The 14519-nt window shown below is 42.0% G+C and overlaps 1 protein-coding gene across 1 annotated transcript; it reads left to right on the forward strand.

The window, feature by feature from the left end:
• Positions 1–2103: 2103 nt before the first annotated feature.
• Positions 2104–11676, forward strand: LOC308652842 (WW domain-containing transcription regulator protein 1-like). The gene is made up of 4 exons (XM_081300911.1): positions 2104–2148; positions 2820–2953; positions 4494–4606; positions 8737–11676. The coding sequence occupies exons 1-4, from the start codon at positions 2119–2121 to the stop codon at positions 8919–8921; spliced, it is 462 nt and encodes a 153-aa protein (XP_081157037.1). The 5' UTR covers positions 2104–2118; the 3' UTR covers positions 8922–11676.
• Positions 11677–14519: the final 2843 nt, after the last annotated feature.

Raw genomic sequence — 14519 nt, forward strand, 5'->3', positions numbered from 1 at the left:
GGATCCAGTGAAACTGTCCATTTATTCATCGAGTGGGTGTTTCCTTAGTACACACTATGTTCCCAGCATGGCCATGTTGCAGCAGCACAGACGTGGACAAGACAGACGAGGCCTTGCTGGCACGAGCTCACATTCCAGCAGGAAAGAGAGCCAATGCCTAAGTGGAGAGAAGAGAATAAATACAGGGGAAGAGATGAATTAACAGAGGCAGGGTTAGGGAGGAGCATCTCTGAGGGGGTGATGTTTGTAGATGAGCAGCGAGTGAGATAATGAGCCTTGGGGAAATCTGAGGAGTGGGCTCCAACCAGAGGGACAGATGGTGTGGAGTGGAGGAACAGCAGAGACCAGGAGACTGCGTGGAGCCAGGGGGAGCTGTGAGGGACTAGGAGGGGTTCGGGCAGGGCTGGGGGCTACGGTCCCCATCCAGGTAGGATCTGAAGCAGGGGTGGGGGTGGGGTTGCTGTGCATAGTGCATAGTGCCTTGTGACCTGAAGATGATTTTGGAAGAGTCTCAGAGAAGGTGCTGTGTTGTGAGCAATGGCCTTGTAGCTTAGACTGGCCTGTTTCTCAAAGTCACTTTTCTTAGTTCCATGCAACATCCTTGTGTATTCTCCCGTGTGTCAATCATCTGTATGGAGGGTGAGACTGTGAACCCCTGTGGTCAGCAGGTAGCACTTCCTCTTAGGGTGACTTGTCAAGTCTCCGCAGCAGATAGCAGCACCGTCAATGCTGGGGAGCAGAACTTCAGTTCTTCCGAACTCAAAACAGCGGCTGACATGAACTGGCACAGTGAGACGTCTTCCTCGCAGCTTTGGCTGCAACATAGTCCCTTTGAATTTTATTTATATGTTTAGCAACAATATATCATTATTTTACATTCTCTGTATTTGAAGTGTTCCAGGAATAATCTAAATGAAAGTGAAGTTCAGAACTACATGTTTTATATCTTGTTTCTGAGATTTGTTCTTATAACTTGAATTTTATTTCTATATTATATGTCATTACAGATGACCATTCATATACAGTCTTCTTCTCTTTTTTATCTAAAGTAGCTGAGGTTTCAGAAATTATTCTTCTTATTTGAACTCAGATCCTTCTGGATTTTATAAATTGAACCTGAATTTTTTTATGAAATTTTCAGACATGGTGATAAAATTCTGTGAAATATAAGGAAATACTGTCACCCCATCAACTTTTATGTTTAAAAGGGTATTTGTCTGGAGGTAAACCCCCAAATTTATTCATTTATGGTTGAAGAATAGAAACTTCTAGTTAAAGTCTTTTTTAATATATATAATGAAGGTTATCAGCCACAAGATTCTTGCATTTGTAGTTTATAAGGAACTAGAAATTGTGTCAGTGGCCAGATGTTTTTGCACTAGGGCCAAGGCATGTGAGCTGCAGGAGTGGGCTGGTGGCACGGGCTCTTGGCACCTGGTGCAGCCTCGCCGCCATCCTATACAAGATTTTGGGGAAGACTTTGTTGGGGGAACGTTTCTAAGGCATGCTGCCTACTGTGTAAAAGTAACCATCAGAAAATAGTTTGGCTTTTCTAGATTTATTCAAAACTTTCTTCCAAGATTTACATGATGGATTAAAAATCATCTTTTAAAAATAGCTTTATTTCTTATGTGCTTGTTATGGATCACTGAATGAGGTATGGGAGTGAAGCATTCTGAGGACTTGCCATCCAGGCCAACAGCAGTGACCTGGGGGCCCTTTCTGGTCAGGGTGTTGATGTCAGGCTAAGTTACCCAGCAGGCCTCACAGTGTGCAGCCGTCACGCTACCAGGACTCCCACGAACAACAGAATGAACTCTAGTAACCGAAAGTTTTTATTTCCGATGACTTCACTGGGACTTGTCTAGACCACAGTTCCTCTCTGAAGTCATGGCATGTTAGGTCTGGGGAGGGCTAATGAGATGTGCAACTCAGACGGCCTGAGTCTGCTTGCCACTGCAGCCATGGCTTGGGGTCTGGGAGGTTCAGTGACCTAAGCCTGGAGTGGGAGATGGTGGCCTGGGGAGGAGCCTGTCCTTGGTTTCCAAGCAGCACACTGTACAGAATCCTTCTTCTCCAGAAGTAGCAGTGCATTGGAAAGCAATTTAATTCCTGCTCATGTTTGTCAGAGCAGACAAACTCCAGGAGGTACTACCTAGAGAGATTGTAGTCAATAAATTCATAGTTGTTTGTATTGACTCTACTTGGCAAAGCAGTGCTGGCTTAAAAAAATAATTCTAGCAGCATGATCTTGCTGGTAAAACCCATGTGCCCCCAGATACCTAATTGTTGATGGGGTTCTGTTTGGCTCTGCGTGGTCTCCAACCTCAGCCATGTTAGTCACATCAACAATACAATGCAGTAGAAAAATGTTTTTTTTTTTTTTAGCTGTTTTCTTTATTATTGACATAAACTGTCAGATGTAATTTAGTGTAAATCCTGAATTCTGTAATACAGGTTCGCTGGCCTGTAAGCAATAGGGACTAGAATGTACCTACTCGTCCTGAGTCATCCGATTGCATTGATTGGCTTAGGTTTGTTCTGAGATCGGGACTGCAATAGCCTGTCTCTGAGAAAGTGCCTGAGAAGCCTGGATGTGATGGTGTTTAAACAGTCCTGTGGGTGGTACATGGAGAAGTCAGTGTCCAGAGGCCAATGTTAGCCGAACTTCTCCTCAACTCTGTGAATGTAGGAAGGTGATTTATGTCACTCATGACTTCCTGATGATTTAGACTCACTGGGAATTAATATAAGTGCATTGTATTTGGCGAGTGCTTCTCCCACAAGTACACTCTGCTCTAATCCTTGTACCTCTGCAGGAAGCTGCCCTCTGCAGACAGCTCCCCATGGAAGCCGAGACAATGGCCGCAGTCCAGGCTGCTGCAAACCCTCCTGCCATGACCCCAGATATGAGATCCATCACTAATAACAGCTCAGATCCTTTTCTCAATGGGTAAGTTAACATTTGGGGAACATTTAATTTTGCTCTATTTATTATGAAGTCTAGACTAAAAGGGGGTTTGGTTTATACTGGGAAAAGATAAGGAGCTTGAGGTTTGGGGTGAGAATAGGAAGTAGGAGGAACTGGTAGAAAAAAGAAAAGCCAAGGAAGTCATCTGCCTTTTAAAAATTATATAGTCAGCCCCTAGTGCACAGTTTGAATCAGGAATGCATTTGTCATTTAAACAGGATGGTGTTGTCTAGTGTTTATACCGGGAAGAATCCTGTGGCTTTCGGTGGCCACCTGGGGGATAAAAGCATGTCATGTGGCAAGTTGAGAACAAAATAATTAAAGATGATATTTTGATGGTGAAATGTAAATAAGGCTGTAGGTTAGTTAGTAGGATTTCACATCATCTGTTCCCAGGCTTCTATACTGCACTGTGGCTGTGTGGGATGCCGTCGTAGAAGTTGTTGGGTGAAGGGAGCACGGACTGTAATCTCTATAATCACTTTGCATCTTCTGTGTGTGTTTAAAATTATTTTATAATTAAGAAATTAATTAAAGTAGATGATGTTTCTTCAAAAAACAAACAAAACGAAGGAGCAGAATAAAAAGATGCTTTTGGGCAGTGTGTCCGCATGTGCAGATGTCAGCATCACCTGTGGCCTTTTAAGCACATGGGGGCCACTCTTTGTTCCCCCATGTCCTAGTGCCCTCGCGGGTGCTTCTGGCAAAAGAATACAAGTAAAGACAGGTAAGAAAACAAACATGAACTGAAATAATGAAGGTATGGGTGTTTTACGTTGTTGATTTTAAAGTACAGAAAAGTGTAAAGAATAACATGGAAGTTACTAATTTACCCACCACCTAGATTTGCCATATTTCCGTCCAGTCTTATTTTTTTTTTAAAGAGAGAGAGAGAGAATTTTTTTTTAATATTTACTTTTTTTTAGTTCTCGGCGGACACAACATCTTTGTTTGTATGTGGTGCTGAGGATCGAACCTGGGCCGCACGCATGCCAGGCGAGCGCGCTACCACTTGAGCCACATCCCCAGCCCCAGTCTTAGGTTTTTTTATAAATAAAGTATTACACTTACCATGTGAAGCCATCCCTCCAATACTGAACTCTTGTTTCTTTCCCTCTTCTCTTCCTCATGTAGCCACTATTCAGGAACTGGCATATGCCCATCATGTATATATCTTTTGTTAGTGTGTATATCCATAGCAGTGTTGAATTTTGTTTTCTGTTTTTTTTTTAAATCCCACATAAATGGTATCATACTCTGTTTGTAGAACAGTATCCAAATGGTTATTTGAAGATGGAAAGAAAATCAAGGGCCATTCATCATGAATGGCCAGTTTTGCTTGCTTATAATTTGATTACATTAACATCAGAATGTATATTTCAGAGTGAAGGGAGGTGCTATCTTCTCCCTTCACTACCTGGAAAGTTGAGCCAATGACAGAGCCACACTGTTTCTGGGGTTGTGATGCGACTGTGCACTGCATTGAGTGGGTCAATGTTGTCTCTCCCTCTTTTACTCACAGGGGGCCCTACCACTCAAGGGAGCAGAGCACCGACAGTGGCCTGGGGTTAGGGTGCTACAGTGTCCCCACCACCCCTGAGGACTTTCTCAGCAACGTGGACGAGATGGACACAGGTGGGGCACAGCCTGTCAATGCTTGCAATGTGTTTTCACTTTCAATTTGTCCCTTTGTCACCTTAACTCTAAAATCCAACCAGAAACACGAAATCTCAATGACAACATAAAATGACTCCTGAAAAGCTGCGCAACCCACAGGCACTATTAATTAATCAATTCACTATTAATGAACTCCAGCCTCTTTCCCAGAGCTTCCCAAACAGTTTCATACATGGGCACAGGATTTTAATTACTGTTTTTTAAAAGCTCATCTCTGCTCCTTATAGCCCCTTGCTCACGGTTGTACTCAGAGACCTGTCTGCTTTGCCACTCTTCTGCCGTTGCTCCTACTGTCCATAGTTTTAAAGTATAATGCACAGGCCACTTTTTGTCCTGGAAAATGTTCCTAGTTAACAGTTCCGCCAATCACATATGTTTCCATGTTATTCCCTGCATTTGGGGAGCAACTGGAAGTAGGCATGTAGAGAGGTCAGTCACTCAGAGCATGTTACGCTGTCGACTCGGCGTTCCGTGATGGTGATGATGCCCGCCCTTGCAATTAAAAAGAACACCAGAAAACTTCTCCCTGGCCTCAGCCTGTGCATCCTCAGGCCAGGGCTCGGCAGGCTTTGAGAATGCCTCCTACCCCATTTCACTACATAATCATTGCAGAATTTATGCTTCTTGTATGTTTGTTTTGCAAAAAAGCGGGGCGCAACCATTTTGTGAAGCTTTTTTTTTTATTGTGCCGGTGTTACTTAAAAATAAGTTATTACTAAATTATTTTTTATGCAACATTAGGATGCACAAAATACTGGAGAATATATGTCAATGCTGTGAAATACAGTACTTCTCCCATTCTCTAGGAGGGAGCCCTCCAATGCAAAATCTGAATTTAGTCTTATTTGCTTAATCTAGACTTAATTATGAAACTCATAACTCCCAGAAAATATTCTAGAACCAGAACCAAATGACAGCTGAAGTGTCCACTCTTTGGAGTTACCCAGGCAAGTTTCTCCTCCATTGTCATGGATGATAGAAAATTAATCGTTCTGTGACAAAAATTGAAAATTGCTTCCCCAAGCGTTTGTCTAGAGTGCCTGCTCCTAAGTGACTCCTTTGTGCCCTGGTCCCTGTTGTCGGGGGGCCTGAGAGTCAGACCAGCCAGGTCCTGGGGTGCGGCAGGGAGCAACTCCTGGGCTGGGTGGTCCTGCGGCCTTGCTGTCCGACGGCTGCACAGTGGTCTCCTGAGGAGCTGAACAGAATAGTTTGAACTATCATCTTACTGTTCTTCAATTCATTGCTGCTGTTTTCTCTCTCCCCTTCCCCTTTTATCCTTCTTTCCTTTTTGGTGTTAGGTTTATTTTGCTCCCTTGGATCGGCCTGATTAAGGGGCTCCTTCTTATATAATAGCTGTTTACTTTCATCTTTTAAACACAAGGAAGCCAGTAAGGGCAAAAATCAAAAGTTAGATAAGGAAAAAGCCTCTGGAGATCTTAAAAAAAATAAAGAAAAGAAAAGAAAGAAAGGATTCTTTTCCACGTTTTAAAAATTGTGACCTCAAGTCAGAAGATGGGGAGTGTTATGAACCATAAGGTGGAATTAAATGGTGTCTTGAAAAGAAAATGGTCTTTGCAGACAGGCAACCTGGGTTGAAGCCTTGCTTCTCTACTTTCTGGTAGCTACTGTGGGCACCTAACCTCTGTGGGCCTCAGATTCTCACCCATGAAGTGGGAGCAATGTGCTCACTTTATATCACGGGTCGAATCCTAGCACAAAAATCTGCCCCTCTATCTAAGAAGCTGTGAAAGGGACTTAAGTTTAGGGCCACCTCTGTGAAGTCTTAAAGGAAGTGGGCATTAACCCTCTCAAGGGGAGACATGCTGCCACATAGCAAGCAGCTGAGGAGAACCAGGGAAGGCAGACCTCAAGTGTGGCTAAAAGACATCCGTTAATCCTGCTGAGCACACGTTGACCACAGGCCAGATGGGAATGGGCCAGCTGAGCATTCCCTCTTCACCATGCACACCAAACAACAGCTGGGCTTGGTGTGAGGACAGAGCACAGGGACCAGCATGAGCAAAAGCTGGGCACGCATCCATCCTTCTAGAACTTTCTACAATAATCACACCCTTGCAAGAATTGTCTGGTTTTTATCACATCTACTTAAAAAAAAATTTTATATATATATATATATATATATATATATATTAGTTATACATGAACACAATGTCTTTATTTTGTTTATTTTTTTTTTATGTGGTACTGAGGATGGAACCCAGTGCCTCACATGTGCGAGGTAAGCGCTCTGTCACTGAGCACAACCCCAGCCCCTGTCATCCACCTTTTAAGTGGACAAAACTACAAAGACCCTAGTATCACTAGGAGATTTCCAAGTTGTTCCAGACAGACAGTTGAAGATGGTCAACCCCGAGGAGAAGCTCCACCTGACTCCCTGTGCTTCCCATCAATCCTGGGAAGTAAGGATCGGAGTGAGTCCTTAAATCAGGGATTTCTTTTGACTAAAATATATGTTTTAAGTATTAGAAAGTTGGAACAATGATTCTCACTGGAAATGAAGATAAAAAAGATATCTAGCCCTTAAGATTGAATAGCTTTTTGGGATAGATCAATTTTAAAACCTCCTTTTCATCTGTTAATCTGTAATGGTAGAAGAAAGTTATTTTGGACTTTCTTTTCTATTTTTAAGGTTGTTTTTCAGTATCTGAAGCACTCTATTGAGGTCATGTTGTTGCATATAATTTAATTTTTCAAATTACTGATCTTCAAAAAATCCTATAAAATATCAGGCAAGAGTCATGGATATTTTGTGACTTTTAGAAAAGCCATGTGCTTTACTGTCACCAAAAGTTTGCTTCCCTCACCAATCAGTAAGTCTTCCTTGGGAAACACATATGGATAAAATAAAATTTCTGTACTTTTATCAATATGATGCAACCTGTATGCATGCTTTTTAGGAAGGCGGCTGCATGTATAAACCAAAAACTAGCATAGCGAGTTTCTTCCCTTCCAATGTTGTTCTGGTGGAAGCTGGCCTCAGTTATCAGTGCCTCTCAAGTCAGTTTTTTTTTTTTTTGGTAGTTACAAATTGATATCATGCCTTTATTTTATTTACTTATTTTTATATGATGCTAAGGATCAAACTCAGTGCCTCACACATGCTGGCCAAGTGCTCTGCTGCTGACCTGCAGCCGCAGCCCTTCTCAATCTTTGAGGTAGTTTATCCCTTCAGAAAATTTGGGGCTGTTTGAATCAACTAGTTGTTCAATAGTTGAATGCCTAGATTTTTCTTTCTCCTAGCACGATCCACAAACATTTTCTGTTTTTATGTGGACACCCTTGGTGTGTGCCAGACACTATTTTGCATTTGATTCATTTTGCATTTTATTTAGACAAGCAAATATGTCTAAGGTCACACAGCTAAAAGAATCAGTCTGGTGACAGGTCTCTGAGGACTTCCTCCAGTGGTCTTACAGGTGAAGGACAGATTCTTCCTGTCCTGTTCCAGCTACTCAATGTTCTGGCGTTTTCTCAATGGTGCTCTAAAGTATTCTGGTTTTATTCAGAGATACATTCTGCCAAAATAGGATTAGATAATTTATTGGGTTTAGGAAATTGTGGTTTAAGCAAAATAAAAGAGATTACTCTGTGCTCTGAGGAGGTGGCTTGTCGTGGGGTGTGTGGGGCGGAGGACCTGCAGATCCCCTGTGTACATGGTGCCCAACACCCTCATGAAGACTGTCTTCTAACACAGCACGAGTAAAAGAAACCTCAGACCACTGTCCCCAAACATCAGCAAGGATGGCGAGAGTAGAAAGCAGCTCACAGTCAGACCATGGAGTGCAGCTGTGTGATAAGATATTCATCCCAGGCAGGGCCTCTGTTTCTTGAAACAACCCTTCATGCCTCTGTCACAGGAAGGCATAGATCCCAGGCTCTTACATTTCCATTCTGGGCCACGGCTACCCATTTCAGATGACCCCAGCACCTCTGTACCTCTTACAAGTGAAATTCATTAATGTACTGTCTGAAAGTGTGAAGGTAACAGTTGTGTTAACATTTAAACTGTCCCTCTCTCAAGACCTTGCAAGAAGAACTTACCATGGCTTCCTTTCATTCTGTTACAGGAGAAACCACAGGTCAGACACCTATGAACATCAACCCGCAACAGACCCGCTTCCCTGATTTCCTTGACTGTCTTCCGGGAACCAACGTTGACCTAGGAACGCTGGAGTCTGAAGATCTGATCCCCCTCTTCAATGACGTAGAGTCGGCTCTGAACAAAAGTGAGCCCTTTCTAACCTGGCTGTAATGGCTACCATTTTGTCACTGGGGTGCAGCGCAACCTGACATTTCCTAGGCCTCTTGGAGAAAGCGACAGTGCACGGCTTTCTGCCTCTGTGACTCCTTTTCCTTCCTGTCCATGTGGCCAGTTTCATCAATGCCTGGTTTTTATTGACAGTGACTTAAGTTAAACATGAATAAATGTTCTATCTTTATTTTCTGCAAGCCTGCATTTCTGAGACAGATGATGCAGAATTGTGCCTATAGAATTGGTTATGCAGAATTACTTCTCTTCATTCTCTGCTGCCCCATGGCTAAGCTTTATGTGTATTAGTTGAAATTTATACATAAATTGATTATAAACCATAGAAAGCTGATCACAGCCAGTGAATTCAGATGGGCAGCTTGGTCCAGGAAATGTGCACAAAATTTGACCTGATTTATGTCTCTAAAGCTGAGTGTATTACAGTAGTACCAAGTGCTTTAAACCTACTCAATGAATTTTACAACATTGTTGTATGGGTAGCGAAATCCTGCTCTATGGAATGCAGCCTAGTTTTGAATCCATGCTGGCTCTGACAGCCTCTGAAAGAGGGACACACAGTTCTATTGGAGTGTCTCCTTGGTCCTCTGCTGCATAGTATCTGTACAACCTGGCCCTCCCAGCAGGAGGGTGGCAGCAGCATCAGCCACAGTGCTTATACTAGAGACCTGTGAAAGAGACCAATTTCAGACTAAAATGAGCATTTATTAAATAAAACTTTTTTTTATATTGCAACTTAGATTTCTAAAAAAAAAATGCAGCTCAGAATTCAATGTTTATTTTATAAAACACTGTAATTTTGTAGCTGACAACAAAGACCAGCTAGATGTTTTTGATAAATCAGTGGCAACTGTATTTTTGTCTTTTGAAACTGTTCTGAAACATCAGGACAACATAGATTCAACCTGATAGTACACACAGTAAGCTGTTGCTTTTTAAATTGCGAAGCTTTGTCAGTTTTGTTTTAAAAATTTCTGATGTTTTAAATAATCACATCTATGAAACTGAAGGATGAAGCAGATCTCTGACTGACGTTTAAAAAGTCGCCCTCCAAGGGCGTAGTGGAGACATGTTTCTGAATGCAGGAAAATTGGTTCCTACGTATATTATCCTAACTCTGTTGCTACAGTTGGTCTAAAAAGGCATGAGCTATATACTCAATACCTCTTATAGAAACAAGAATCTCTCCTCATTAGCCTTCAAGGACTGAGAGTGGCATGTTCACCTGGCACGAAGCCCCCTGCCTCACCAATGAAGTCCTCGACTGTTAATGTTTTGAACTGACATTATTTATACTCTATGAATTTAATCTCTTTTTTTCAAAGACATTAATAATTCAGGTCTCTAAAAGGAAACATTCAGTTCCCATGGGGGCTTATTTGTTGGGGATCTTAATTGAGATCCTTTTTGATCTACCAGAATAGAGATGCACAGAATATACTTGATCTAGCTGCAAAGAAGGCAAGTGAAAAGGTCAGAGATGAAGTGGTAAATTGAATGGCACGTAGTAGAAAGGACACTAGTGTGACATGGAGACAGACAAGGCATAGTCCCTGAAGGTAGGACAGGCAAGTGTGAGAGGTGCCCCCACGGAGCAGAGCAGCAGCCTTCTGCCACAGGCTTTGTGCCAGGAGACTGTGGTAGAAGAAAAGAGGGCTTTGGTGCACTTTATGGGAGTTGGGGGCTAGCCCTGTGGCACTGTCCCCAGGGCACTGAGCAGTGGGCAGACATACGCAGGGACGCTCTTGCCTGCGCGCTGACTGCCTGAGGTCAGGGCTTTTGTTCCACTGATTCCTTTTGCTCTCTCTAAGCAGAGAGAGGTGAGGAAGGTGTTTGTGTTGCTACTAAATTGAAAGGGAACACTCTTTATTTTCCTCTTTTGTTAGCAAAAATTGCAAAAAGAGTTGTACATTCTTTCTAAGAAAAAACAAATAGAAGGGACCTAACAGAACTCAGCAGTGTTACTGTACTTTTAAAAGATATTTTTATAGACTCATTTTCAGGTTATTAAATGTAAAAGATACAGATACCCTTTTTTTAAAAAAAAAAAAGCAGTTAATCATTGATGATTTACATTACCACCTTTTAGGAGTAATTTTCTAGTAAGCTTGTGCCATTAGAAAATACTAGGATCATTTTTTTAAGTGAAATTAGTTAGAACATTTATCAATGAATATAATAAATATTTTTCAGAGTAAACTAGGGACCTTATTTGTTTACTAATAGATAAAGCCAGGTATAATTTTTTGTTGTTTTTAAGGCCATTAACTATGGTCTCATTAAAGAACATTAAGGCTAAAAATCTAAAGTAAGAGCTTTTTTTTTTGGGGGGGGGAGGTGCTGGGATTCAAACCAGTGTGCCAGGCCGGGCTCCACGGAGCTGTACCCACAGCCTGTCAGAGCAACTTTCTGATGGCTGTTTCTCTTATTTTAAGTGTTAAAACCCCTCAGAAGTCATGATAAGGTGCTATTTATATTTCTTTTTATTAAGACAGCTGCCAGGATATCTAGTATTTTTTATTCAAAACCAGTCAATAAATTTCACCATCTCATCCCAAAATCTTGTTAGAGAAAAGCCATATTTCAAAAGTGAAATTGAAAAGTAATTTCAGAGATTTTTTTATTCAAGATTTTTTTTCTGATAAAATACATTTTCTTTTGAAGCAAATAAATTGTCAAAATTTATTTGTCATTTTTTAAAATCTAAGTAATTGGTAGATAGTGTTTCACATTATCCTAAGTGTTTCACTTAGGATATAAACCACCATTTCTTTCACTGAGCACACAATACACAGGAAGGTGTGAAACAGAGTGGAGTATTCTGTGTGCTGGTAGCTGTGGCCCCCACCTGGTGGAAAAGCTCTCTGCAGAAGAAGGTGGAGCGACAGACTTGCTGAGTACAAGTCACATTCTCACCCTGTAATGAGAAAGGAACTTCTGGAAGTACAGCCAACTTCTGTGAAAAAAATAAGCTGTTAGGAAGGAAGGAAGGAAGGAAGGAAGGAAGGAAGGAAGGAAGGAATGAATTGTGGACTAATTTAATTGGAAAAATGGGTGATTTGACAGAGACTGTTTCCCCAACACTACATCATTTGTGCTAGTTCTTTAAATTTTTTAAAATTTTACTTCTACATTTTGTAATATGACATGTGTGTTTATTTTTAATTTAGAATGTTATGCATAAAAAAAGTATGCAGCCAAATCAATCAGATCAAACCCTTTTACCTGGAGTTTGGTACTGATTTTTACTTCTTTGATTCTGTATAAGAAAAATAAATACAATTGAGTTTCCACTTGGAGTCTTTGTCTCATTATTCATGTATGTTCTTCATACCGAGCGTTTTGGGTGGAACAGAATGGAGAGACTTATATAACCTCTTGGCGGACAACAAAGGAAGGAAAATTCTGTAGGAAGATGCTTTTTTTGGCTCCCATGCCTGAACTTCAATACTCTTCAATACTCTAGATGTCGACAGAATTCTAATTTCCACTTTATTTGAAGTGGCCCCCTGAGATTAAAAAAAAAAAAAAATGGTACCAGTGATTGTACCCAGGAGCATTTAACCACTGAGCCACATCTCCAGCCCTTAAAAAAAAAAAAAAAAAAATATATATATATATATATATATATATATATATATATATAGTAAATAAATATGTATTATTTAGGGACAGGTGCCACTAAGTTGTTGGGGCTGGCATTGAACTTAGAATCCTGCCTTAGCCTCCCCAGCCATTGGGATTACAGGCATGTGCCACCACTCTGTGCGCCCCCCCATCCCCCCCCCCCCCCCGAGGTTTTTTAAAGGTTTGTATTTCTTTAAAAAGCCATGCTGTCCTGCTAACAACTTCACAGAGGTAACAAGTCATCAGAATTACAGGATTCTTATTCCTATTATTAACCATATGATTTAGCTTTTTGTTGTTGCTCTCAAAATTAAAACCAGAGACTCAGTAGTCTGAGGCAGGAGGACTGCAGGTTTGAGGACAGACTCAGCAACGTAGTGAGACCCTAAGCAACCTAGTGAGACCCTGTCTCAAAACAAAAAATAAAAAAGCGCTGGGGACGTGGCTCAGTGGTAAAGTGCCCTGGATTAGATCCCTAGTACTAAAACAAACAAAAAGCCTAAAATCAGAATAGCTGCTCATCATTCATGCTTGGGACAGTGCTCTCTGTCCTTAAAGTTCCTTTGGATCCCACTGTCCCATACTTGTGTCCACTGGGTGGATGGGTCATGTGAGAGCACTGTTTGGCAGGAGCCTCAGAGGAACCTGGAAGGAGGTGCCAGGGGAAGTGGCTTCTCAACCTCTCTTAACAATAACTGATATCACTAATACTTGTTGAACATTATGTCCTAGATGTTGTGCAAAACACCTGAGAAGCATCATCTAATCCATACAGCAATATCATTTCAAATACTGGCCTCAATTCCCAGATAGGTACATTGAGGTGTAGAGAAGTCAAATAATTTACACAGGGTCGCCCAGTAAGCAACAGATACGTCAATGGACATCTCTCTGAAGCCAGATCCTTGTCCCAGAGCTGTGGAGGGAAGGGCTGGTGGTGAGAACAGCGTCCATCTAGCACTGCAGCCCGGAACCCGCACTCCCTGCTTGAGCCTACGGGCCTCAACCTCCCCTTCCAGACCAATAGGGGAAGGTTAAAGTGGGGCAGACCTGAATAGGCTTGCAGGGCTAACCAGTGTTGATGGTGACTTTCCCAGACACTGAAAAGCATTCATTTGGACCAGCAGCATTGACCCAAGCATGTATGAACCCCTAAACCGACCCACTCCAGTGGCACCCCTCGTGTTCTCTCTCTCACTCCGGAGGACTTCTGTTTCCAGTCACAGTTAAGTGAGTCCTACTGTTACACTCACCCATGCTCCTCTGTGGATTTCATTCTTCAAATTTGTCAGACAAAATCCAGAAAGAAGAAATCTGTGGTGAGCTGCTGAGGTCTGCAGCCCGCCCTGGAGCAGGGGTCTGCAGTCCACACAGGTCCCGCCCTCCAGCAGAGGCTTCATTTCTGCCAGTTACTTTAAATAGCTGATAATGCTCTTCTGTATGGATGTACGCTGTTGGTTTTTGTCTCTGTGAGTAGTGCTGCTGTGCACTGCCTACTTTTGTGGATGACAGGTAGAGGATAAATTCCTAGGAAAGGAATCACTGCATCAAAAGGTACATGATTTTAAATCTAGATAGATTCCATTGCAGAGGGGCCTGCTCTTCCAGCATGGACTTTGGGGAGCTTGAGGGTGGGGAGAAACCTCTCCTAGATTGTTTCAGAGAATGGCTCTGCTTTATTGTGCAGCAAAAATAGCTTTAATAGTGGGTATGTGCCAATTTACATGTGACAGTCATGATAAGCCAGAGGTGGTACACAAGGTGTTATCTTACAGGGGTCCAGACATCAGGAGTTAGAAACTGCCACACAGGCCGACCTTGTACCAACAGGGGAATAACTTGCTGTCAAAGGAGCAAGGAAATTGTGCTTGCCAATGTTCTAACAGCACTTTGTCCCAAAACAGTGTTCTGTGTTAAGACTTCCTTGCACAATGAGCAAGATAAGCATCCCTCCAT

Source organism: Spermophilus citellus (assembly GCF_964194105.1).
Source record: "Spermophilus citellus genome assembly, chromosome: 7".
NCBI lineage: Eukaryota > Metazoa > Chordata > Mammalia > Rodentia > Sciuridae > Spermophilus > Spermophilus citellus.